This window comes from Enhydra lutris, unplaced genomic scaffold, assembly GCF_002288905.1.
Source record: "Enhydra lutris kenyoni isolate GAN:26980312 unplaced genomic scaffold, ASM228890v2 scaffoldscaffold25, whole genome shotgun sequence".
Lineage (NCBI taxonomy): Eukaryota > Metazoa > Chordata > Mammalia > Carnivora > Mustelidae > Enhydra > Enhydra lutris.
This window is the reverse complement of record NW_019154109.1, coordinates 8,644,912-8,669,006: the sequence shown is the minus strand read 5'-3', so window position 1 is coordinate 8,669,006 and position 24,095 is coordinate 8,644,912. Positions and strand designations below refer to the sequence as shown.

Here is a 24,095-nt window from a genome sequence, read left to right as displayed (position 1 = left end):
GGGAGCCTGCTAAGGGCTCTATCCCAGGATCCTGGGATCATGACCTGAGCTGAAGGCAGACGTTTAACCGACTGAGCCACCCAGGTGCCCCCAAAATTGGGGTTCTAAGACACTGACATTTCCTCTAGAGATCCTGTGAGATGGCAGGCCGTTGATGCAAATGTCCTATCAGCTAAACTGAAATAATCCTAAGTACTAGAGTGGGGGATAGGGGGCCAGGCGCTCATGATGGTCACCGCATCCAAAGGAATTACCTACTCAGGGTACTTGTGCTTTCGAGTGTGTCTGAGAGAGGAAGGGGCAGCCAACAGCTTCAAACCCAGTACTGTGTTCTCTCCCCAGGCCCATCTTTATTCCAAACCGCATCCAGGGGTCTGGAGTCACGCTAGAATGTCCCCTGAGCCACTTTCCCAGTGGAAGAGGGCAGGAAGGAACCACTGATCACAGGTTCCACTGACAAGAGGGGAAAACCTGGGGGGTGGCAGTTCCTTTCTGGGGTAGGTCACACCCCCTACACAAAAACATCCCAAAGAGAGCTGGTACTGAGTTTGCGTTGGAAAGGTGGAGATACCCCAGGGAGGAAGTGGCAAAAAGCGAGATGGGAACACCCCTCTTTGATCCCACAAGGTGCGTCAGGGAAAGTTGGATTTCGTTTAGGCCGGGATGGAGACTTCTCTCCCCTGTGCTGCCACCATGATCAGTGGGTCAGAGGAAGCCAGGCTCCCCCCACCCGCCCCTCCCTCAGGTGGTGCCCGTGGGACCCTAGGCGCGAGTCTGACCTCTTTTCCCTCCCGCCCGCCCATCCCCACCCCTTCCAAAACTGGGACGTTATTAAGGCCGGTTCCATCAGGGCTGAGCCATTTGCTTAGAGGAAGGCGGGATCCGGAGGCAGCGCGAGGTGCCGAGCCAACCAGAGAGGGGCTGTGTCCAAGAACGAGGTGGGGACGGTTCTCTCCGGGTGCCGAGCGCGGGAAGGAGCGCGGGGATGGCTGCTTGAGCTCGCGGGGCCAGAGCTGGCAAGCCCCACACCGACGCTTCCCGGTCCTCCCGGAGGCCACAGGCTGGAGGAAACACTCAAGACGCGCGAGGAAACGCGCACAGGCGCACACGCCTTTAAAGGGCAAGGGGGGCTCCCGGCACGGCGGGGCGGGGCGGGGCGGCCCCGGAGGAGGTGGCCCTGCGCCGCGAGCGCCGGCCAGCGGGAACCTCGGGTCGCCGGCCGCCGGGCGAGGGGACCCGCGAGCTCGCGACACCGGCCGCGGGCCCGCAGCTCCCGTCACTCCTCGCACTGCGTTTCCCCGGCGCCCCGCCTCCCGGGCACAAAGCGAAGGAAAGGGGCCGGCCGAGGCCGAGCCCGCCCCCTCCCCGGCCTCCGATTGGCTGCTGCCGTTGTCCATCCCGAACCTATTTTTGATGGAGGGGGGGTGCCACCCAGTCTGCCCCAGATCACGTTTGCCACTAGCAGCCAACCAGTCGGGCCCAAGTCCGCGGGCAAGAAGCGATTGGGGGCGAGTGAGTTCAGCCCCGCGGTCCCCCCGTCCGGGTCCCCCCCGCCCGGGCCCGAGGCGGTATATCCTGCCCTCCCCGGCCACCTACCCCTCGTGGAAGCGGAGCGGCGGCCTCGCTGTAACGCAGAGGCGAAATGTAGCGAGCCGGGTGTCGCGGCTGGACGCTCGCCTTGGCCGGGGGTGCGGGGGGTGGGCACGCCGGGGGCCGAGGAGGACTGCCGAGGAGGAGTGATGAGAAGAGGGGGAGCCCTGCACCCCCCGAGACCACGGGTCCCTGCTGCCACTCGCCAGGCGCCCCCCTTCCTCCCAAGCGAGAGGCAGGTCAGTCCTGTGGGGTTTGGGGCGGTGGGTGGCGGAGGGCGGGAGCCCTGGCGCGCAGCGCATTTGCTGAGTCTGAATGCGAGAGAGGCGGGGGAGGCCACCCAGTTACTTCTCCCCCTCCCTGGGTTTGCAGATACTGAAACGGGTCTTTTTTGTTCCCTCCTCAGGGCATCCTGGTTCACTTTTGCTGCTTTCATCCGAGGGCCTTAGGCCCGTCCGGAGTGTCTTTAGTGGAAGAAGTGGAGTGAGGGACAGGCTTCTCTTCCTGCGAGCCCCCTTTCAGTTTAGGTGGCCTGGCAGGAAGACGGGAGGAGGAGGGAGGGTCAAGTTCTAGCAGACGCTGCTGGCATAGGGGCATCTCTCCCGCCTTGAGGGCAGTTTCTGGATCTCCCGTGAGGGTCTTTGAGAGAACCACGGGACTGTGTTTTAGGAGTTTGGAAAAGGGAATCTGGATGTGTGACTTGAGCCCATAGAAAGAGAAAACAATTCCCATGGGTCAGTTACTGGAGTTTGAATCACCCTTTCCCAAACTGGAGTTGACTAATTGTGTGTGTCTGGAATACTTAAGTACTTGTTCATCCTGCCTAGGGAAATTCTCTTTAAATTTATTTTTCTCCTTGTAAGAACTATTTTGATGAAACGGGATAGAGTGGGATCAGGGCCTGGGGATTCCTTAAACAAGAAAAGTGGGGCCATTCCACCTAGACGGTGGCCTTTGGGAGCAAGTGCATTTTGGCTTATACTGCTTTGTTTTTTGCTTTGCTTTTGCTTTGTTTTACTTTTTTTGGGGGGGGGAGGTTGTTGCTTTTGTTTTTTGTTTTTGTTTTTTAGAATTCCACTATATCCAACTCTCAGTCACCCAGGGGAACAGGGCGAACCTAGGGAACTGAAATGTGTGCATAATAACCAACAGTTTTGCCCTCTCCCCCTTCAAACTGAGATAACTCTCTTGTCCTATCTGACAGACCCACAGGGCCAAGAGCAGGAGGGAGAGAAGTAGAGACAGAAGCCTGGATCCCAGTCAGCGTCTGAGCTTTTTGTAACACTGCTGACTCTCAAGGGCAGGAGTGGGTAGGCCTCTGGCTCTTGGCCTTGGCCTGGCAGCCTTGCCCCATTGCCCAGGGAGTCCTCCTAGTTTTGTTTTGTTTTCCCCCTCTCGGAGGCTAGGACGTTTGGGGGTCTGGAGACTCTCATTTAATGATCAGATTCTGCCTGTTTGTCTTGCGCAGCTGTCTTGTGACTGTAAACAATCACTTTCTACAGTGGGGTGTCTGTGCTGTGTGGCAGGGAGCTTGTGACTGAATTTATGACTGACCCCACTGGGAGACCACACTTAAATAATCCTGAGTTTTTAATGAGCATTCAGGAAGGGATCTCCCCGAGGACATCCCTGTCCACCCCTGGTTGCCAAGAAGACAATGTCAGGGTCTCTTGCGTCCCATCGTCCCAATCCCCAGGCCGGCCTCATCTTGCTGGTGTTGACCAGCGGTGACCCCTGTGGGGCGGTGGGCTGCCGGGCAGGAGGAGGGTAGGGATAGCTCCTGCGGGGCCTGTGGAGGTCACAGGGCAGGAATGGGTAGTTTTAGTGAAAAGAACGAGGAAATCAGCAAACCCTTTATGCCTGCCTTGTGGGAAAGTCGTCTGGGTATGAACTGTCCTCGGCCGGGTCATGACATTCTCTTTTTTGTCTTCTTCCTTCCCACACCAGGTGTTTCACGCAGATTCCAGTGACTTGAAGGACCAGGGATTTGGGGCAGTACAAGGTCTTCCCAGGAAGGAAGGAAATCTCTGGAGGAAAGGGGAAGGACAGCAGACAGTGTGCCGGGACCAGCAGAGCCCAAGGAGCTGTGGGAAGCCGAAGGAGCCCAGCCAGAGGCGTGAGCGGGAGCCACAGCCCTAGGCCAAGGCTGCCTTCTGGGGGATTCAAACTCAGGCTACTTTTCATGAAAGAAGAGCCACCTCCGAGGGTGCCCCGACTTGGCTGGGCTCTTCTACTCTGGATGCCCCCGGCTCTGAGGAACCTGCTGCTCAGAACCAAAGAAGATAAGAGGCCAGATACATTTCCCCGCAGCCGTGCGCTGGCCGGCAGGAGTCAGGCCTCTGCACCCCTGGTGGCTGGCTGCGGAGTCTGGTGGGGGGTCTCCTGCTTCCCTCCAGCTCGCGGCTGCAGTGCTTGATGGGGCTGCCTGTCGCTCAATCCATTTTTGCAGCGCCTGGTAGGAGCAGAGAGCCGTGGGAAGAGGCCCCGCGGCGCCCAAGCCTGGGTTCATCCCAAGACTAAGTGCTTTCCCGACTTAGGGAGAGAGAAAAAAAAAAGAAGAAAAGAGAGGGCGAGAGAAAGGAAAGGTCCCCCTTCCCTTCCTCCCTTCCCGTCATGTCCTCTAAGCCAGAGCCGAAGGACACCCACCAGCTCAACGGGACTGGCCCTGCTCCCTCACCTTGCTCTTCAGATGGCCCCGGGCGAGAGCCATTGGCCGGGACCTCCGAGTTCCTGGGGCCTGATGGGGCCGGGGTGGAGGTGGTGGTGATTGAGTCCCGGGCCAACGCCAAGGGGGTCCGGGAGGAGGACGCCCTGCTGGAGAACGGGAGCCAGAGCAATGAAAGTGATGATGTCAGCACGGACCATGGCCCCGCACCGCCCTCCCCACTCAAGGAGACCTCCTTTTCCATCGGGCTGCAGGTGCTGTTCCCCTTCCTCCTGGCAGGCTTCGGGACTGTGGCTGCTGGCATGGTGCTGGACATCGTGCAGGTAGGACCTGGCTAGGGCAACTCTTGACCAGGAGCCCGGGGCTACCGTTTCCTCCTGGGAAACCGACTCCTGTAGCTTTCTCTCCACCTCCCTATGAGAAGAAGCTGCTGCTTCCTAGAACCGTTTCCCTTTGGATCATGTCCTCGATTTCTTCTTGGTCTAGTTACTTTCTACAGAAGCCTCGAGGAAGCCCAGTAGCCCTGAGGAGGTGGTCAGCGCAGCATTGCTTAATAGAAGCCGAATTTGTTCCGGAGCTCAGGCTTGGAGGAGGAGAGATGGAATGAGGTGGTTGCCTGCTGTCCCTCCCGGGCATTCCTCCTGAGCCAGCTCCATAGGGGAGACACTTACATGGGACTCCTCTTTATGCTTTCTTACTTACCCCGTCACTTGGGGTTTCAAGGATAGCCACAGTAGAAAGTTCAGTTTCAAGTCTCCCCTCCATCCTCCCGCTGGGCAGGAATTTGTTCGGCTGCCAAGAGGGTCTCAGATTAAATGGGAAGGTTCTTAAAGGCATTCCGTGTTGCTTATCTGCCTGTAACCTTGGCATGATCTCCTTGGGGAACGGGGGTGGGCACATGCTATCTGATGCATGATTTGGGCAGGAGGTGGGGTGGGGGTTTGACATGGCAAGACCTGGAAGTGCTAATTATGGGGCATAAATGGGGACAGGATGTAACCAGGCCTGGGCAGAACTCCCTCCTCTCTTTGCTTCTTACCTGTCTTTCATGAACCTGCCCTAGGCAAAGAGGGCATTTTTGGGGCTCCTGGGTAAAGTTAAGGATGGGAACTGGCAGGACCTGGAAGCTGAGAGCCAGGAATATGCTATGTAATGTACGGCGGGTTAGGACTCACCCAGAACCTTTAGGTCCAAGAGATCATTCCAGTCTTGTTACCAGGGGAGAGTTTTTGACGTTGAGGATGACAAGCGTGATAGAGTTTCCCGTAAGACTCTAGGGTTATCAAAGTTAATCATTAGCAGGTATCAAATTCCTGCTGGGTGCTGAGCTCTGTCCTAGGTACTTGGAGAAATGCAAAGACTAGAGGATATCTGGCCTTGGCCCTGAGAACCTTCTGATTTGTCCCTAACCATGAAATCTCCCAGGAGGACGTGGAACTCAGTATCCCCTCTCAGTGCCAAGCCAGCCCTACCGGTGCAGTGATTCAGAGAGGCCTGCTGGTGGATGGAGGTCACTATGCTGGTGTCCCAGGGAACGGAGGGTGGTTGGTTATAGGTGGTTCTGTCAATGGTGTCCACCGGGACCACTTTAACTTGAGCCCTTAGGAGAAGCCTGTTGCTAATGAGGATGGTGTTTATGTCATGCCAGAATGCGCTGCCGTCCCTCTCCCCTAACTTACTATCTTCCAGGTTGTTCCTCAAGGAGATTGGGAAGCCAGGCTGGAGCTGGGAAGGCAGGCCTTGGATCCCTCCCCCTAGTGGCTGCTTCACCTCCTAGGGCAGTGAGGGGGGCTGGTGGCAGGAGGAGAAATAAGACGTGTGTAGCGGTTTCTCCGCCTCTTCCATCCCTTTCCTGTGACGTTGATTCTCATTCTTAAGAGTTTTGAGTTCTGGTTTGGTACTTACATAGAGGCATAGCACCAGGTTCCAGTTGTTTTATTTTCTGGGTACTAATAACAGTAATGGGGAGCATTTGTTGGGCCCTTCTGGAGGTAGGCCCGTGAGGAGGAAACGTAATCATCTCCCATTTTGTAGCTAGGGAACCTTTGGCTTAGAGGGATTGGGTAACTTGTCCCTGGTCACCTTGACTCAGAGCCCGTGCCGTTAACCTCTATGGCCTACACCATGTCCATGGTTCACCAACTGGTTAAAGACTTAGGGAGGAGTCTGCTCTCTGTGTCTTCCCTTGAAGAACAGGGTGGATCAGAATCTGGGACAATTGGAGTTATATTCTAAAGTGAACAAGAGCAAAGATCCTTAGCAGTCTCCCACCCCCACCCCCATTCCCACATACTTGGAGAATTCCAGAGCTGGAAGAAGCTTCTTGCCCCCCAACCACCCTCCGCACCCATGAACCAGAGACATTGGTAGGGACCTTTGGAGCCTGCCCAACATGCCCACAGAGGGCCAGCAATTGCCCTCGGTGTGGCCCTTAGGCTCAACCCTAAAGCTAGGGTCCATTGGATGTGGATGACAATGGCTGGTTTGTCCTTGCTCCCCTCCCCCAGCCTTCCTGCCACAGCTGGGTTGAAGCAGATGGCTACAGTGATATCAGGGGAGGAGGAGGGTGCAGAAAGACCAGGACATGGGACCACAGGGACATTCTTATTCCACATCCAGGGAGGCAAAGGTCAGGGGCGGGGGAGGGGTGGTTGACAAGCTCAGATTCAGGAAGAGAAGGATGATTTCTAGGGATTCACACTTGCATCCCCCTTTCATAAGCTAAGCTGGCCTTCAGTGAGACAGAATCTGGGAGTGCCTAAGAGACTGGGGCCATCTGGAGGAGATGGCTAGAGAGTGTCCCCAGCATCTCAGAGCCAATGAGCAGAAGTCTGAGTTGGTGCCAGTGTCTCCTTGGTCAGGGCCCCCCATCTTTCCCTACTACTGCAGAAGACTCAGTCTCTTTCTGGAAGGTCATTTGTGTTGCCTCTTATCTGCGCTTCCGCCCAGTCAACATGCACAGCCAGCCTCTATAGTGAGATAAGGGGCTGGTGTACCAGCCAGAAGTAGAAAAAGGCTAAATGGACTGCCACCCGCTCCATGGTCCCACCGTGGCTGCCAGCTCCCATGATATTTAGGAAGGAAAGCAGGATCAGGCCCCACGTTGGGACTGGAGCGGGTTGAACATGGTAGGCTCTGGATCTGCCACCTGTGCTCTGGGCCCCGCCCCCCCAAGTCTGGTCCTAGGCCATTGGGGGGCATCTCACTCCCCTTTGCTGTCAGCCTTTTGAGGGATAGGGGAGACAGGAGGTTGTGGGGAAGGCTGGGGAAGGTTGCTTCCTCGGAATTCCCAGCTGTGTTAAGACAGGTGGGACCCCTAGGTCCTTATTTTAACTCACTGCTCACTTGCTGAGGATCTCAAGGAAAGGAGACAACCGCCTCACCCAAACACCTCCTCCTCCAGCTTCCCTTCCCTGTTGTGTGTATGGAGGAGTCCACCAAGGTGAAAGTGGAGTGGAGGGGAAAGAAGCGGTCCCCCTGGCTGGCCTGTTCCCGGGGCCACCTGCGCTCCTGGACGGGACTCTCAGAACCCGTCCTCCTGAACCACCTCCTTTCTCACACTTTGTACAGCCCTGAATACCCAGGCGCTGCCCTGAGGCCCTCCTCCTTGGATGCCTGGGATGCCTGCAGAGGGGAAAAGCCTCAGACAGGGGATCTGACTCAGTCCTCACCCCGCAAGATCAACCCCAGCCCAGCTTCTGGGGTCCTCCCACAGCCTGGTGCTCAGAGCTTACCTCTAGGGATTTTCATCTTCTTAGTGTCTTGACTCCAACTCTTCCTGGCTATGACTTTCCTCCCTGCTTCTGCTGTCCCAATGTGGGGTGTGGGGAGGAGAGCTCAGAGCCGAACACTCCCAAAACAGACAGGAGTCAGTATATGGGGCTGGAGGAGGTGAGGGACAGAAGAGGCAAGAGGGAAGGACAGAGAAGGGGTACCAGCTGGGCTGCTGCGGTATAAAACTTACGGTGATCGCTTTGAATCAGGATTATGGGGGTATGGGGGGAGCAGTCTCATTTCTCAACCCTGGATAGCAGAGCCCCCTGAGCCCCCAACCTCAGGCCCCTCTAGGATGGAGAAAGGCAGGGAAGAGGAGCGGCGTTTCTGCAAAGCACTGCTCTCTGTGGACGCCCTCCCCCTGCCAAGTGGGGCAGTGTTTCCTGGAACGTGCCCTTTCCTATCCCCAGCAGAGCAGGAAGGCGTGGGCGTGGGCTTGGCTGACAGGTTTTCGGCTTCAGGGGCAGGCAGGCACTCCCCGGCCAGGATGAATAGGATGGGCCTGAATTAGGCCAAAGGAAGAAAGAGAGACATTCACTGCCTCGCCTGCCACGTTCTACGGCTCAACCTCAGGGCTGCCCTGCCCCCCAGGCTGGTTCCACATCCCCAGCCTCTGGGGGCCCCCTGTGTGTGTGTGTGTGTGTGTGTGTGTGTGTGTGTGTGTCAGAAGCTCCCACTGCCCCCGCCTGAGCTGCCTCTTTGAGAAGGTTCTGTGGGTGGAGAATGTGTGTAGGCATTGGCCAGCCCCGGGCTGGAGGTCAGGTGGTGTGAGATCCCGGGCTGAATTCCGTGTGGGCTGGGAAGACTTCTGCACAGGGCCTGCTATTGTGGCGTCTTGTTCCCCTGGCCTGCCTCCCAGCTCATCACTGCTGAAACCCTATACCTTCTAGGTCCTGCTCACGTGTGTGCTGGGAGGCGGAGGGCTCTGGAAGTGCTGATGGGGACAGCCAGAGGGGCCTAGCTGTACTTCCTACATTTTGTCCTTAAATAATCGCAAAGACAGTGTTCCTTACAAACAATTGAGACAATATTCCATGCATACGCTTAGCGTATGTCTGTCCAGGCTCCTTGACGCTGCCAGCTCATATTCGTCACAGACGCCTTGACACAAAGCTGGAGCTTGGAAGCTGGGAGGAGCAGGTGGTCTGCAGGGAGGAGGGGTATGAGGCTGTGCTCTGAGAGAAGCTTCGAAGGCCCCCTGTCAGCCACCCTCATGAGAGGAGGGGAGCCGAGGGGAATTCTTCCCCTCTCTGGAGCTGTTTGTCCAGTTTCAGTCCAGTTTAGGTGAGAAAGGATGAGACAAAGACCAGTGTGGCCAGGCCTGCAGGGAATTGGAACCCCAATGGTAGGCACCAGCCGTGTCTAAGAGTAACAGTGCCCGAGTTCCTCCAGGACTTCCACTGCTTTCTCTCGGGGCACCCCAGGGGAGTGAGAAGGGATTCGAATCCCTTCCAGCATTTGCAAGGGCCTAGTTCTTCCTGTGGGTATCTCAAAGCTCAGCACCTGTTGCTGGGGGAGAGGGAGCAGGGCAAGGGGGTTCTTTCCCATCCTTCGTCTTGGAGAGGGGGTCCCCTGAAGTGAGTCCTAGGCCCTCCGCCTGTGAGGGACCAGACCAGGAGCTCAGGTCAGCATATATCGTAGCCCTAAGGAGATGTGCCCTTCCCCCAGAGTCCTGGTGTGGACATCCCCCCACCACACAGGCACACCCCCCAACAAAACGCACTCTGAGAAGAGAAGAGAAATCCTTACCTTATAGGCGCTCCTGGTGTTCAGCTCCCCAGGTCTCTGGCCCTAGCCCTGGCCCCCTCTGCTATTCCTTGCTCATATTTTGTTATTACTACTATTTTTTTTTTAAACGCCTAACAAAGTTTGTCACCTCACTCATTTTTAAATATACCGTTCAGTAGTGTTAAGTATATCCACATCGTTGTGAAACATCTCCGGAACTTTTCATCTCGCAAAACGGAAACTCTGAACACTAAGTCCTCTGCCAGCCCCTGGCAACCAACCTTTCTACTTTTCAGTTCTGTGTATTTGACTACTTTGGACACCTGACATGAGTAGAATCACACAGTATTTGTCTTCTTGTGACTGTCTTATTTCACTTTAGTATAATGTCCTTCAGGTTGACCCGTGCTGTAGCGCAGGTCAGAATGTCCTTTCTTTTGAAGGACGGATACGATCCCACTGGTTGTGTGTACCACCCTTCGTGTGTCCATATCCACTCGTGCACGCCTCGGTTGCTCATACGTCTTGGCCATTGTGCTTAATAATGCTGCCTGGAACGTGGGTGAGCAAACATGAATTCAGGACTCTGCTTTCCCTTCTTTGGGATATGTGTCTAGCAGCGAGATTGCTGGGTCCATGGTAGTTCTATTTTTAATCTTGGGGGGACACCCCCTCCTGTTTCCCATAGATAGTGTAGCATTCTGCATCCCCACCAACAGTGTACAAGGGTTCTGGATTCTCCATACCCGTGCTGACACTTGTTATCTCCTGGGGTGTCTTTGTAGTAACATCCTAATGGGTATAAGGTGATAAATCTCATTGTGGGATTGATTTGCAGTGTGTCAACTGTGGAGTGTCAATGCTGAAACTGCCTTTAGGGACCCTCCGACATGGTCCCCAGATTGTACATTTTATAGTCGGGAGCTTGAGGTCCCCATAGTGTGCCTGAGGTCCCCACGCTGGTCCGTGTGGGCGGACGCTGGGACATATCCTGAGGCCCATCACCGTGATCTCTGTAGGAGACCCAAGGCTCTCAGTCCGGTGTCCTCACACCTACAGCATTCTGCCTCCTGACCCCCTCATCAACCTCCATACGCCTGCCTGGCTGCCTGCCCCCTCCTCCCAACCTGAAGGCGTTCCATTCCTGAAACAAATAAAGAACAAAGAAAGGAACCCATGTGGCCGGCAGCCCCGGCAGGGAGGCACAATCCCAGGCTTTTTTGCAAGTCTTCAGTTTCACTTGCAATTAAAGTAGCTTTCAAATAGCCAATCCTGGCTCCTTGGCTTTTCCCCCTTAGCAGGAACAAGCACAGTGTCCTCTGAAACTCACTTTCCTTATGCACAGAATGGGGATCAAAACAGCCCCCACGGCAGTGGACTGTTGATCTGCCGAAATGAGCAAATGCACGGAGATCGCTTCGCCTAGTGCGCAGTGGGCACTGAACGGCTCTCAGCTGACGGAGCTGATAGGAGAGCGGGCCTGATGGGCCTGGGACTAGAACCCAGGTCTCCTGACTCCTAATCCAGTGCTCTTCCTGCAGGCGTACACTCGCCTCTCCTAACTGAGAGCTTGGGGAAGCTATGTGGGGTGAGGGACTGCAGAGGACGCGTAAGAAGTCTCTTGCAGGCCAGCACGCAGAGGTCTGGGGGCCCCGGTGTTAATTCAGAGCCTATTGGAGAGGAGAGTTGCTGTGGCTGAGGCCCAAGGCCCTTGGACACAGAAACCAAACAAACTCGAATCTCCTCGGCCCCAGCCCAGCCCCATGGTGCCCAGCTCTCACAGCTGAGACAACACCACCCAAGGCTGAGGCCACGGAGAAACTAGGCTGAAGGCAAAGAGGTTGGGGATTGCTATTTGAGGGGGGATCACAAAGGAGTTCTGGGGTGTGAGCTAGCCTGGGGTGATGGCCTTGTGGGTTCCCACCTCCTGTCCGTCGGCTCCAGAAAGCAGGCAGAGGGAGAAGAGCCAGGCTAGGGCCTCCCGCCTGGAAGAGCACCTCCGTGTCTCCCCGTTTCTGGGTGGCAAGAAGGGGGGGGTGCTGTGTTGTTGGAGCACCGTGGTCTTGGTTTGGGTCCAGGGTTCTTGGCGAAAAGGCGGCCGGCGTGCTCACGCCCTGCTGATTCCACTTCTGATTCCACTTCCTCCTCAAGCCCCTGATCCCAGACTATCTGTTCAACCTGATGCCAGCTCTTTGGGGCACTGAAATTTCTGGGTTCTGTTTTCACCTTGTAGCACTGGGAAGTCTTCCAGAAGGTGACAGAGGTCTTCATCCTGGTGCCTGCGCTGCTGGGGCTTAAGGGGAACCTGGAAATGACCCTGGCGTCGAGGCTGTCCACTGCAGTGAGTGTCCTGGCGGGGAAACATGGGACACACGGAAGACTCGGGGCAGCGTGGAGCCAGACTGAGAGCTCACTGCAGGCCTTTCCCAAGAGCCCAGGCCCGGAGTGTGGGGCTGGGGTGGGAAGGTGTGGGGAGATCCCAGCCCGCGTGTCCTGCTCCTGCGCAGGGGCTCCCTGCCCAGAGTGGTTCCCCGGCTTGGTTTCTGGATGTCCCGGCCATCCCTGGACTCTTGCCTCGCCCCTGCTCCGCGACCCGCCTCGTGACTGTTTGTGCAGCTTTGACCCTTGAGCATCACGCTGGTCCCTCCACCTGCACAGATGGGGGCCTCCTCTGATCTCCAGCCCTGCTCCGCAGCTGGGTAGGAGCGGAGCCAGGCCTTCCCAGCAACCCCCCCCGTCCGTCCCGTTCCCTTTCCCTCGCGGCAGCTTGCTCCTCACTAAGGGAATAGAGAGGGGGCTGCTTATCAGTCCCCCTGCCCACAGCCCCGTAGATGGGCCATGATAGTCCCGAAACTGAACCGGGAACAGAGCTCTGGGGTGGGAGGTGGGAAGCAGAAAAGCTCAGTGGGGCTGGGGACCCGGGGGGCAGGGCTGGCCCATGTGGCTACAAGTCCAGAGGAGGCAGCAGAGAGAGCAGCAGCTGGTCCAGCCCGCCCACCCCACCCCCACTCACAGCCTGACTTCCAGCGTACTCCTGGGCCACCTGTTCTTCCCAAACCCTCTTGCAGACTCAGCCCCGCACCAGCACCTGCCCTGACCTGCTGACCTGCGCCGGCACGGCAGGCTGGCTGCAGGGCCATGGATCGGGTCCCTCTGACCCACGCGGGCACGGGCTTCCTAGGATGAGCAGTGCGCAGGATGGAGCAGTCCTGAAAAGAGGGGGACCGGGAGGGGGCTGCCTTGGGAGCCTCCTTTCAGCCCCCACCCAGCTGCAGGAGCTCAGGCTTGTTAGCTCCTTCCTTCTGGCCTCCTTGATGCGGCTTCATGTTCCCTGGGGGTTATGTCCTGGTCCCCGAGTCCTAGACCCCGTGCACTGCCTCCTGATCCTAACGAAGGAGCCGCAGGCCTTTTCCAGCCTGGAGCTCCAGCCCTTGCCCTCCCTCTCCCAGGCCAACATTGGGCACATGGACACACCCAAGGAGCTCTGGCGCATGATCACTGGGAACATGGCCCTCATCCAGGTAAGAAAGCAGAGACTAGAGAGGGTGGGCTAAGCTCCCCCCTTGGTCAGGAATCTGAAAGCCTGAGCTCAGCCCCAGCCAGCTTGTGAGTGCGGCGCCAGCATCCTGCCGAGCTGGCCGCTCCCGAAGCGGCTCTCGGAGGGAACCAAGTTTCCCAGGCAAGCAGCCAAGACGGGGAGGGCCCCAGCAGGTCCCATGTCAGGGCCCAGCTCGCAGGGGTCCGCTGGGCTCGAGTTCCCACAAACCAGACTCGGGAGTGCTGGACTGTCCTTGACCACCGTTGTCAAATCTCTGCATGAGGCGACACGGGTTCCAGACTGGGAGTCTCCCCGCTTGAGTCCCAGCCTTGTCTCCTGACTGCCGGCTTAGGCTCTGCTGATTCTCACCCCAATCCCCAGAGGGATGACTGGCTCCTGCGGGGTGCACTGCCTGGGACGAGTGTCTGGGGAGAAACTAAATAAATAAAGACATCGTTCCGGCCTGGGAGGACTGCACAGTCCAGCCCAGGCCGCCTCCTGGGGCTGCTAAGAGTCAGGCAGAAGGCTGGCCCGGCGCTCGGGCGACCTGCGCTAGGAAACCCGCGGCCCCTGGGCGCCTCTGAGTTACCACTCCTGCCTCAGGTGCAGGCCACGGTCGTGGGCTTCCTGGCATCCATCGCAGCCGTTGTCTTCGGCTGGATCCCTGACGGCCACTTCAGTATCCCGCACGCCTTCCTGCTCTGTGCCAGCAGCGTGGCCACGGCCTTCATCGCCTCCCTGGTCCTGGGTAAGGAAGGAAGGGAGGGGCAGGGGAGGGGGGGGCGGCCTCAGAGGTGTCGCGGGGTCTGGCACCTCCAATTTCTCCTTTTGTTCATTGATACCCCTTTATCTCTTCTCCGCTGCCCGGCCCCACCCCTTCCTCCCCAGGTATGATCATGATCGGAGTCATCATTGGCTCTCGAAAGATTGGCATCAACCCAGACAACGTGGCCACACCCATTGCCGCCAGCCTGGGTGACCTCATCACCTTGGCACTGCTCTCAGGCATCAGCTGGGGACTCTATCTAGAGCGAGGTGAGGCTGAGGCCACTGGGGGTGTGACCAGGGCGGATCCCCGGGTGGGATGTGGGGAGACGGCGGTGGGTTTGCAAATGTGTAAGGCTTTCCTCTATGTTCTTAACCATCTGGTTGGAGCGAAGTTTTGTACCCGAGCTTGGAGACTGAGGCTTAGTACTCTCAAAGTCACACAAGGCAGCTGGGCCACAGGGGAAAGGATCTGAGAACTCTGTGCCTGCCTGGTCCTGCGGACTCCTGCTTACCTTGGAGGAGTAAAGGGGAAAGGCTGAAAGAGAGAAGAGAAGCTGAAGCCTGGAATCTGCCCGCAACATGGAGAAGGGGCGGGGAGACGGTGCTTTCTGGGTCTCCAAGCAGGGGATGTTAGAAGCTGGTCTCTGCCCCTGATTAGCCCCAGGCCTGGGGAGCTCTCAGCTTGGTTTCTCATCCACACAATGGACTAGGCTCCCCGCCCCACCCCCAGGCTTGCAGGGAGGATCAATGAGGTCCCGTGTTCTGTTGTGTTGCATGTTGTGTTGTGTTGTGTTTTTGGTTCCTGCCGATCTGCAGGATCGTTGTCAGGCCGAGCCGGGGCAGGCCTGAGCGGGCAGCTGCAGCGCTTACCTCCCTCTTCTCTGCCTCTCTCAGATGACTGGCAATACATCTACCCCCTGGTGTGTGCCTTCTTTGTGGCCCTGCTGCCTGTGTGGGTGGTGCTGGCCCGACGGAGCCCAGCCACAAGGGAGGTGTTGTACTCAGGCTGGGAGCCTGTCATCATCGCCATGGCCATCAGCAGGTAGGCTCGGGCCCTTGGGACATGCCCTCACCCCCTCTCACACCCACTCATAGATGCCCTGGTGAGCCCTGGAGAGAGAAAAAGTGGTACAGAGTCTAGAAACACCTTCCAGAGTGTATCAGCTCCATGGCCTTCTGTCACATGTGACAGAAACCATCTGACGTGGGTTTCCTTGAAAAGTAGAATGCACTGGCTTAAGGCACGAGAAGGGCACAGCTGGTTTCAGGGCTATTGATGACACCATCTGGGCTGTGGTGGTGTCTCTGGTTCTGCTTTTCCCTGTGATGGCCTGTGGCTCGAGGTTCCAACTAACTCCGGCGGGAAGAAGTCTGTCCACAGTTCCATGGAGTCCTGCCAGAGAATTTCACTGGCTCTCGTCCAGTCACATGGCTGTCCCTGTCTCACTGTGGCCTCAGGGATGTGCTGCTCTGATTGGTTGGGGCTGGGGCCTAGCCATCCTTAGAACAATGTCACCTGAACCGTAGGGGCTGAGTTTGAGAGAGGTGGTTCCTGAGGACGAGCCCAGTGCTGTTACCACAAGGGGGACTAATGGGCAGAACACCAGTGGTCCTTGTGGGCAGCTCGCCCGGGGCTCCTCTCGCCAACCCGGGGGGGCAGGTACAGGTGGCAGGGGCCTGACCCCACACCACCAGTTTGCTCTGGGGGGGCACTGTGCCAAGTCTGAATATTATAAGCAGCAACTGGTTCTGGCAAAGGAGACAAGGGACCCCTGGGAGCCCCTTGCTCCCCAAGGCCAGATGGGCCTGTCCTCCCCAGAACTGACATACAACGTCTCAGTGATCTCTGTGTCACTTTGTCTTCGTCTGTAGTGTGGGAGGCCTCATCTTGGACAAGACTGTCTCTGACCCCAACTTTGCAGGGATGGCCGTCTTCACGCCTGTGATTAATGGTGAGGTCTTGGCATCAGCTGCTGGGGAAAAGGAAAGGGGCAGGAGAAGAGAACGCGGGGGCCTTCATATCAGTCAGGACTCCCGCAGCAAGAGCATCTGGCTCAGATAGCTCAGACTTGAACGAAGGGGCAGCTCACAGAGCGGGGAGCGGGGGAAGGACCCAGAGATGAACAATAGCCAGACGCTCTCATCCTCAAGGGTCAAGGGGAGAACAAAATGTTACAGGAGCCTAGAGAGAGCACTCTTCTGCCCCCGACGGGGATAAGCCACTGCCAAAAAGAGAGGGATAAAGGAAAAAAAATACCTGAGCTCGCCCTCCTTCCACCTCCTAGAGCGTGTCCTGGTGGCTACTGTTGAACAAACCGGATGAGAAGCAGCTTGCTAGGAAGACTGGGGGACGGGGTCTGTAGTCAGCCTCTCAGAGCTCCGGGCAAGGCTGGCAAGAGCAGGGAAGAGGTCGGGGCTGGGAGGGCAAACAACAAACACGGTTCCTAGGACAGGCCCCAGAGTGCAGAGCTCAAACCTGACACTTGAACTTGGTTCCTAGAACCAGCACAGGAGGGTGGGATGCCTGGGTCGGCTCGGAGAGGCAAGGGCAAGGCCTTGTCACCTCGGTTGGGTGGGACAGCAGGTGTGCAGGCTATGCTGGTGAAGTCAGGCTGCCTGAGTGGGCAGATCTGTCAGTGCCCCTTCCTGCACTCTTAGTCACCCTGGGGGCACGTGGGACAGCCATGTCTCCATAGAGAGGAGGATAGAAGCAACTAGAAGACTCCCTGGTGGGGTGGGGGGCGGTAATCTTTGTCTCCCTTCTTGGAGTCTCACTTTCCTCCTGGGGACCCGTGAATGTGTCACGCCCTCCCCGCTCCTCACTCCACCCCGTCTAAGCACTTTTGTCCCTCTGCAGGTGTTGGGGGGAATCTGGTGGCAGTGCAGGCCAGCCGCATCTCCACCTTCCTGCACATGAATGGGATGCCAGGGGAGAACTCTGAGCAAACCCCTCGCCGCTGCCCCAGTCCTTGTACCACCTTCTTCAGTCCCGGTAATGGCAGAGTCCCAGCCTCCTGGTCTGTGCCAGCCCTGGAGGGAGGGGGCCAATAGTGAGGGAGGGAACCTCCCTTCAGAAACAGCTGGGACCTGGCTAGGTCGCTTCTCCCTCTCTGCCGGGCCACACTGGCTCTCTGGAGAGTAGATCCTAGGCAGGGAGACTGTCCTTTCCAGGGACGCCATTGGGGCAGGGGACCTCGGGGTGGTGAGGTAAAGACTGTCAGCCACCTGCTGTCCTGGGGCATAGTGGGGCACCTCCGGCTTGGGGCCAGGGCTCCTCCTCCTCACTCCTCCCCCTTTCTCTCCCCTGGCCACAGATGTGAATTCTCGCTCGGCCCGAGTCCTCTTCCTCCTCGTGGTTCCAGGACACCTGGTGTTCCTCTACACCATCAGCTGTATGCAGGGCGGGCACACGACGCTCACCTTCATCTTCATCATCTTCTACATGACAGCTGCACTGCTCCAGGTACAGGCGGGCAGGAGCGCGGGGAGGGCCTGCCACCCACTCTGTCACCTCGTGCTCTGGGCCTGGCTGGCCAAGAAACGCAGGACAGGGGCTCCGGAGAACCGGGTGTGGGTCTGGCGGGTCACTCACATGCTGTGTGACTCGGGGCCCAGTCGCTTCACTTCTCTGAGCCTCCGGGGTGCATTTGCCAATTGAGAGGAATGGGCCCAAGGTAGTGGTTTGTGGGCAGGTGGTGGTTGTCGGGTGCCAGGCAGGTGGGCCCGGGGTGGGCCGCGCCCCCTGGCCTGGCCCCAGAGTTCCTCTTGCTGCTTTGCATGCTGGGGCTTCCTGAGAAGACGTCATTTGAATGAAGGGTTTCAGAGCTCAAAACGGTGTCAGATCCACCACACTGGGTCCTCTGCGGGATCCTGCCCGACCTTGCCGTTCTTTGACACGATCTGCTCTCTCCCTGGTAGTGTTAGCCCATAATTTTTTTTGACTTATTTTGGAAGAATTATACATTCACAAGAGGCTGCAAATAGGAGGTACACAGAGGCCTAATGTCTCTTCAGCCGGTTTCCCCACTGGAAGCTTCTCACATAGCTCAGCCCCATCGCAGAACCAGCCAGTCAGCCTCGGAACAGTCCATGGGGCTTACTCAGATGACAGCGGCTTTACGCACACCTGTGTGCATGCACGCACGTGTGTGTGATTCTGTGCGGTTCTGTCCACTGTGTCAATCCATCCGTCCAGCACCCATGAAGACACAGAACTGTTCGCCCCTCACAAGCCCCCTCTATGCTCCGCTTGGGGCCACACTCACCCTGTTAGACATTGTCAATTTCCATAGACATGACTTTTGAGTAATAATAACAGTCCCATCATTCAAAACTTTTTAAAGGTTCACAGTGAAAGCTTTCTGTCACCCAGCGTCTTCCTCCCAGCCGTCCACGCAGTCCCTGTCTTGTATATCCTTTAAGCTCCTGCTATATTTATACAAGCAAACATATAATTTTTCTTGTTTTCCTCCCCCCCTTTTTTTTACACACCCATCACACACTCTACACACTGTCCACAGCCTGTGTTTTCGCAGCACAGTTGATCTTAGAGATCATTCCACATGGATACATAAGGAGGAGATTTGTTATGGCTGCATTCTTCTGCCCTATAGATTACATCATTTCACGTAACCAGTTCCCTCTAGGTGAGCACTCATCCTCCAGCCCCTCACCCCAAACCTTAAAAGGACTGTGTGTTGGGACAGCTTAGGGAGAACCAGCCATAGGCTCTTGCCTCGCCGCCACACCCCCCTTGCAAGCTGTAGTTTAGTATACTCCATGGAGAAAGCGGGGTGAGGGCTGTAACAGGGAGGTGCCGAGGGTCTGCTGCTGGGGCTTAGCCCTGGGCTCCTATTCTCACCTCTGCGGTCTCCTCTGGGCCTGTGGAGGGCCAGAGCGGGGTGCTGAGTCCCCTGGAGAGTGCTTCCTGATCACTTTGCTCCCTCCGCTCAGCCATGTGTCTCTGGAATGAGCGGACAGCTGCTACCAGGCCCTTCCTGGAGCATGTCCCAACGTCCTGGTCACACTCTTTATTTGGGACTCTTCTGCAGCTGCTGGAAAGGGCGCAAGGCGATGGGGGACCGGCCCTCACACAGGGTCAGGGGCAGGCCATGGGAGCACCAGGGAGCTGTGTGCAAGGTGGGGGGTGGGGCAGCAGGGGGTGTTAGAGCCTCAGAGAGAAGACTGGAGAACAAAAAAGCTGGCCTAAAATTAGGTATCAGTTCTGGCTTCAGGATCGCCCAAGGTCTCCATTTCCTGCACCTGAGCCCCTTAGGGCAGAATTTACATACCACAGTTTTTGCAAAGTACAGTCAAGAGTAAAACCTCCCTCCCAAATGACTGTGTTGGAGATTTACCGTTAGAAAGCATTTCACCCTCACACAGATGCGGTCATTTAAGGAGCCCAGATGTCAGGACTGGTGTCGAGTGTAGAGAAGATGCAGGCTCGCCCACTCTCCCCTGGTATTGCGCGTCAAGTGCTTTGCCAACTTCAAAGTGTATGGGAGTCTTGCTAAAGTGCAAATTCTGATTTGGGAAATCAAGAGCGGACTTGAGATTCTGCATTTCTTTCTTTCTTTCTTTCTTTCTTTTTTTTTAAGATTTCATTCATTTATTTGAGAGACACAGAGAGAGAGAGCATGAGCATGAGCTGGGGAGGAGCAGAGGGAGAGGGAGAAGCAGACTCCCCGCCTAGCAGGGAGCCCAACACGGGGCTTGATCTTGGGACTCCAGGATCATAACCTGAGCTGAAGTCAGAGATGCAACCAGCCAAGCCCCCAGGCGCCCCGAGATTCTGCATTCCTAACCCGCTTCCAGCTGTTGTTGATGCCACTGGTCCTGGGCCCACTAGCAGAGGTCTAGTCGAGATCATGCTTGATCCGTAGACATGGAAGGGAAGCAAGGGCACAGATAAAGCAGCAGATAATCCAAAATGTCTTTTGAGTCGATGCGCACTCTCTGCTTTCTATTCGGCCGACTTACTCATAATTCTGTTTTGCTGGGCTCACGTTAAACTAGACTTGCATTGTCTGAGCCCACAACAGCAGAATGGAAGGGGCCAGGAGGACGCTAGCTTGGGATAATCAACTGTTCCTCAGACAGCTGTGCCGGCAGCCGCCTCAAACACTGTCCTTATTCCATTCTGCTCCGAGGAGAAATCCCTGCGTGAAAAGTCAGCTCCAGGCCCCAGCCCCCTGCCAGGCCCCTGGTGAGGGCCCTGTGGCAGGCACTGGGGGAGGTCCTGGGGAGTAGCAGTATCTTCCCGGGACTCGGACTCTCTGCCCCAGGCAGTGACTGTGCAACAGAGGAACATAAGATCTGGTTGGGGTGGAAAGATGAACTATCGCAGCATAGGGACTGTGGCTGGCCAAGCCCGGGCTTACAAAGAATGTGCTCTCTTGAGTGGCCTCTGGCTCCCCCTGGAGAGAGGGGATGGCAATAGGCCGGCCCGTCTGTCTCCCCAGGTGCTGATTCTCCTGTACATCGCAGACTGGATGGTGCACTGGATGTGGGGCCGGGGCCTGGACCCAGACAACTTCTCCATCCCGTACTTGACGGCTCTGGGGGACCTGCTTGGCACTGGGCTCCTAGCACTCAGCTTCCATGTCCTCTGGCTCATCGGGGACCGAGACACGGATGTCGGGGACTAGCCTGGTCACTCCACCTTTGCCCCCCCTCCCCGCCCGATGCACTTTCTGTTCAAATTTTTTTCTTTTGTTCCCCTTCCCCTACCCGACTCCACACTCCCACCTCTTTCTAGGACTTCACTTTGATACCGAATTCTCATTATTTTCAATGGGAATTTTTATACATTGAGCCAAGTTTGTATAGCAAGAAATCCGACAGGACAGATGGACCGAGATAAGCAGTACAAGTAGATTTTTGAGACAATCACCAAGTGCAATTTCATGGTGGGTGCCTCCAGGTGAAGTGGACTGAGGCGGGGTTTCCATCTGGGGTCGGGGGACGTTTGGTTTAGCTTTAGCAAACTCAGTTGTGGCCCTAATGAGAAACCCTTTGTGCGTGGGCTCTGGCTTTTTGGGTTTGTTTTTGTATTCTCTCTCTCTCTTTTTTTTCTTTATTTTTTCTTTTTGATTGAACAGAGAGATAAGTATCATTCCCCTCTCCCGCCAGCCCTTCAAACACACACACACTTTTTTCTAGAAATGGACCAACTTCAAAGCACTAGTAAAGAGATAGCTGCTCCTGGCCCCTTGTAACCCTAACCCTATCCTCGGCCCTCTGTCCCAAAGAAGACTGAGGTGGACTAACCCTTCAAATTGTACACACACCTCTTACCCGATTGCCTGATAAACACGGCGAACCCCTCCCTTTGATCTTCTTCCCATTGACTGTCACAGTGGGAAGAAATGAACCGGAGCCTGGTCTCTCTGTTGACCCAAGGCCACCAAGAGGTTTACCAAGATCTACGTCCTTCCGGGGCCCAGAGCATCGATTGTTTATCTCTGTTCAATCTTGATGTCTAATTGTCTCTCAACACTAGCTTTCCCAGAGCTTGCCAGGTTGGGTTCCGAGATTAGGGACAGGGAGCAAGGATGTGGGGTATGGTTGGGAGGCGGAGGGCAACCGGGGGTGTTTCAGTGCCACCGATGACATTTCACGTGGTCACCTTAGTCCCCGTCACTTCCTGAGATCACTCCTGCTGTCCTGCTGTGGAGGTTTCCTGTGTCTTGGCTTCTGCCCTCGTCCGTCCCGCCCTCAGTCACCCATTCAGCCAGTACACGGCCTCCCCGAGAGGAGTCCCGTGCGGGCGTGGTCTGAGGCTTCCGCTGAGCAGCATGGTAGGTCCTGTGCCAGCGGTCAGGGAGCCGGCTCTCAGCTCACCTCATCCCCAGATACAAAGGCCTTGTGCTCCTGCCAATCTGGTAGAGAAAGGTTCCTTGCTAGAAGGGTTTGCATCTGTGTCATCAGGCCAGCTTCTGCCTCTCGATCTCCCCTCTGTGCAGGCCGACCCCCACGGAGAGCCCCCAGGCCCGTCGCTCCACCGGCAGCTCGCTTCCTTGAACTATACCCTTCCTCACCTTTCCTTCCCTCCACCTGTCCTCACCAGCCGCGCGACAGAGGATTCGGACCCAGTAGGTTGGACGGCACCGGCTGCGGCTGCCCTTCTCTGCCCAGCACAAGCTTCGGGGAACACGGGAGCCTCGGCATCCGCCCCACCCGTTGCTCTGACCAGATGAGAAATCTGTCCACACTCGCATGCGTGTGAATCTGAGCGTTTGGATGCAGGTTTTTCCCTAGGCTCCCCAGCCGCAGCCTCGCCATCGACCCTCCTCTCTGTAGTGGAAAAGGTCCACCTCCAGGGGCAGGCTAGGCAGTGACCCGGGTCCTCCCAACCCTGTGCCTCACCCCCAGAACTTGGCCGGTTCCTCCAGAGACTGTCCTTTCCCTCCACTTCCACCCACGCCACCTTCTGGAGTCTTCAAGTTGGAAGGAAAGGTAGAGGCCACAGGGCTGGGGCTGGGGTCGGCAGAGTTCATTAACACCAGCCCAGGCTTGTTGCCACTCTTCCCTCGGGCCCTCTTTTCGCCTCGCCGTCCACCTGCGAACACGGCTGCACACACACTCTTGTACAGGCACCAAAACCAGCTCCCCTGCCCCTGAGGCCGCTCCCCTGTGTCCTCCTGTCACCCTGGCCCCAGTCCGTCACCTCTTCCTCATCTCCGGAGTTCAGCCAGGCCACCCTGGAGACTCTGGAGCCTCCTTCTTTGCAGAAGAAGCAGGAAGGCGGGCGCGCCCCCAGCCCCAAGTGCGTGAGCAGAGGGAGGACCGCAGGGTGAGAGGGAAAAGAAAATGAAGTGGACTTCCGTGGAAGATTCATTTCTTTCCCCTGATTGCACAAACTGCATGTACTTTTGGCCTGGCTTCAAGGAGCGACATTGGTTTACTCTTGTATCCTTAAAAAGTTACAGAACTATGTCTTAAGAGAATTATTTATAGTTACTATAACTGAATTGACAAATGTCAACGTAACTGATAAATTATATTTGGTAAAATAAAGAGGACGTTTATTTAGATGGTAGCTGGTTCCTATGCGTCTCACCCAAGAGCGGTCCCCTCTGGAGTCCCACCCGGTCCTCACTCGGAAACGGAAAGGGGCCAGAGCGTGACCAGAAAAGAAACAGCTCTTAAATAGAGATGTGTGATTAGAAAAAACCACAGTGCACATCAGTCATTTACTGAAAATGAGCAGTGCTCTGGGACACAGACCAGAAGCTAGTGCAGTGTCCTCGCCTTCCCCACACGGAGCCCGCCTCCTTCGGGTACCGTGCTGAGGGGCACAAGCGCCTGTGGGGTAAGATTCCCTCACTGCAGAGTCTTACCATCTGGTCAGGTCAAAATTATTAACAGCTCTAATTTGTCGAGTACTGAGAACGTGCCTTCCCTGTGCTCAACCCTGGAAGCCCTTAGAAATTGACAATGGACTGCAAGAGGTTTGGAGTCAGACCAGCCCGGATTCAGATCCCAGATCTTCCGCTTGCATTCCTGATTTTAGGGAATCCTGGACCCTCTCCGAGCCTGGCCTTCCTTATCTGCATTAATACCTCTTTCCTATAATTGCCAGGAGACTTCAGCGAGGTGATGCATAAAGCACTGGGCTCTATGCCTAGCACGCACTAAACCCCAAGGTACTAACTAGTCACTATTTAAAGGGTGGGGGATGGGTCAATGACAAGGCAGTGTCAGGACGGTGGCCACAGGGGTACACAGAGGGTGGCTACGGGAGCGGGGGATGGAAAAGACGAAATCCAGTTTCGAGGGTCAGGGGAGTCTGGGAGGAAGACAAGGGGAATCGGAGTTAGCAGAGAGTAGGACGAGCAAGCGCTGTCTTGCAGAGGGAGCGATATGTGAGGCAGGGAAGTGAGCCTCTAGCTTTGGGAAACCACGGGCAGTCGCATGTGGCTGGAGTTTGAGGGCAGAGGGTGACAACGTGGCCTCATGCGACACACACTGACACACATTTGTGACAAAGCCGTGTTTCTGAGACAGCAGATATGGAAGAGCAGAGGC

The 24,095-nt window shown here is 56.5% G+C and overlaps 1 protein-coding gene across 1 annotated transcript; it reads left to right on the top strand.

Annotated features, from left to right (window-relative positions):
- The first annotated feature begins 1,715 nt into the window (after window positions 1-1,715).
- Window positions 1,716-23,137, top strand: LOC111151157 (solute carrier family 41 member 1). Its single transcript, XM_022508950.1, has 11 exons — window positions 1,716-1,829; window positions 3,538-4,578; window positions 11,991-12,098; window positions 13,207-13,278; window positions 13,899-14,043; window positions 14,184-14,330; window positions 14,958-15,105; window positions 15,936-16,015; window positions 16,921-17,055; window positions 17,378-17,526; window positions 20,528-23,137. The coding sequence occupies exons 2-11, from the start codon at window positions 4,204-4,206 to the stop codon at window positions 20,711-20,713; spliced, it is 1,545 nt and encodes a 514-aa protein (XP_022364658.1). The 5' UTR covers window positions 1,716-1,829; window positions 3,538-4,203; the 3' UTR covers window positions 20,714-23,137.
- The last annotated feature ends 958 nt before the right edge of the window (window positions 23,138-24,095 follow it).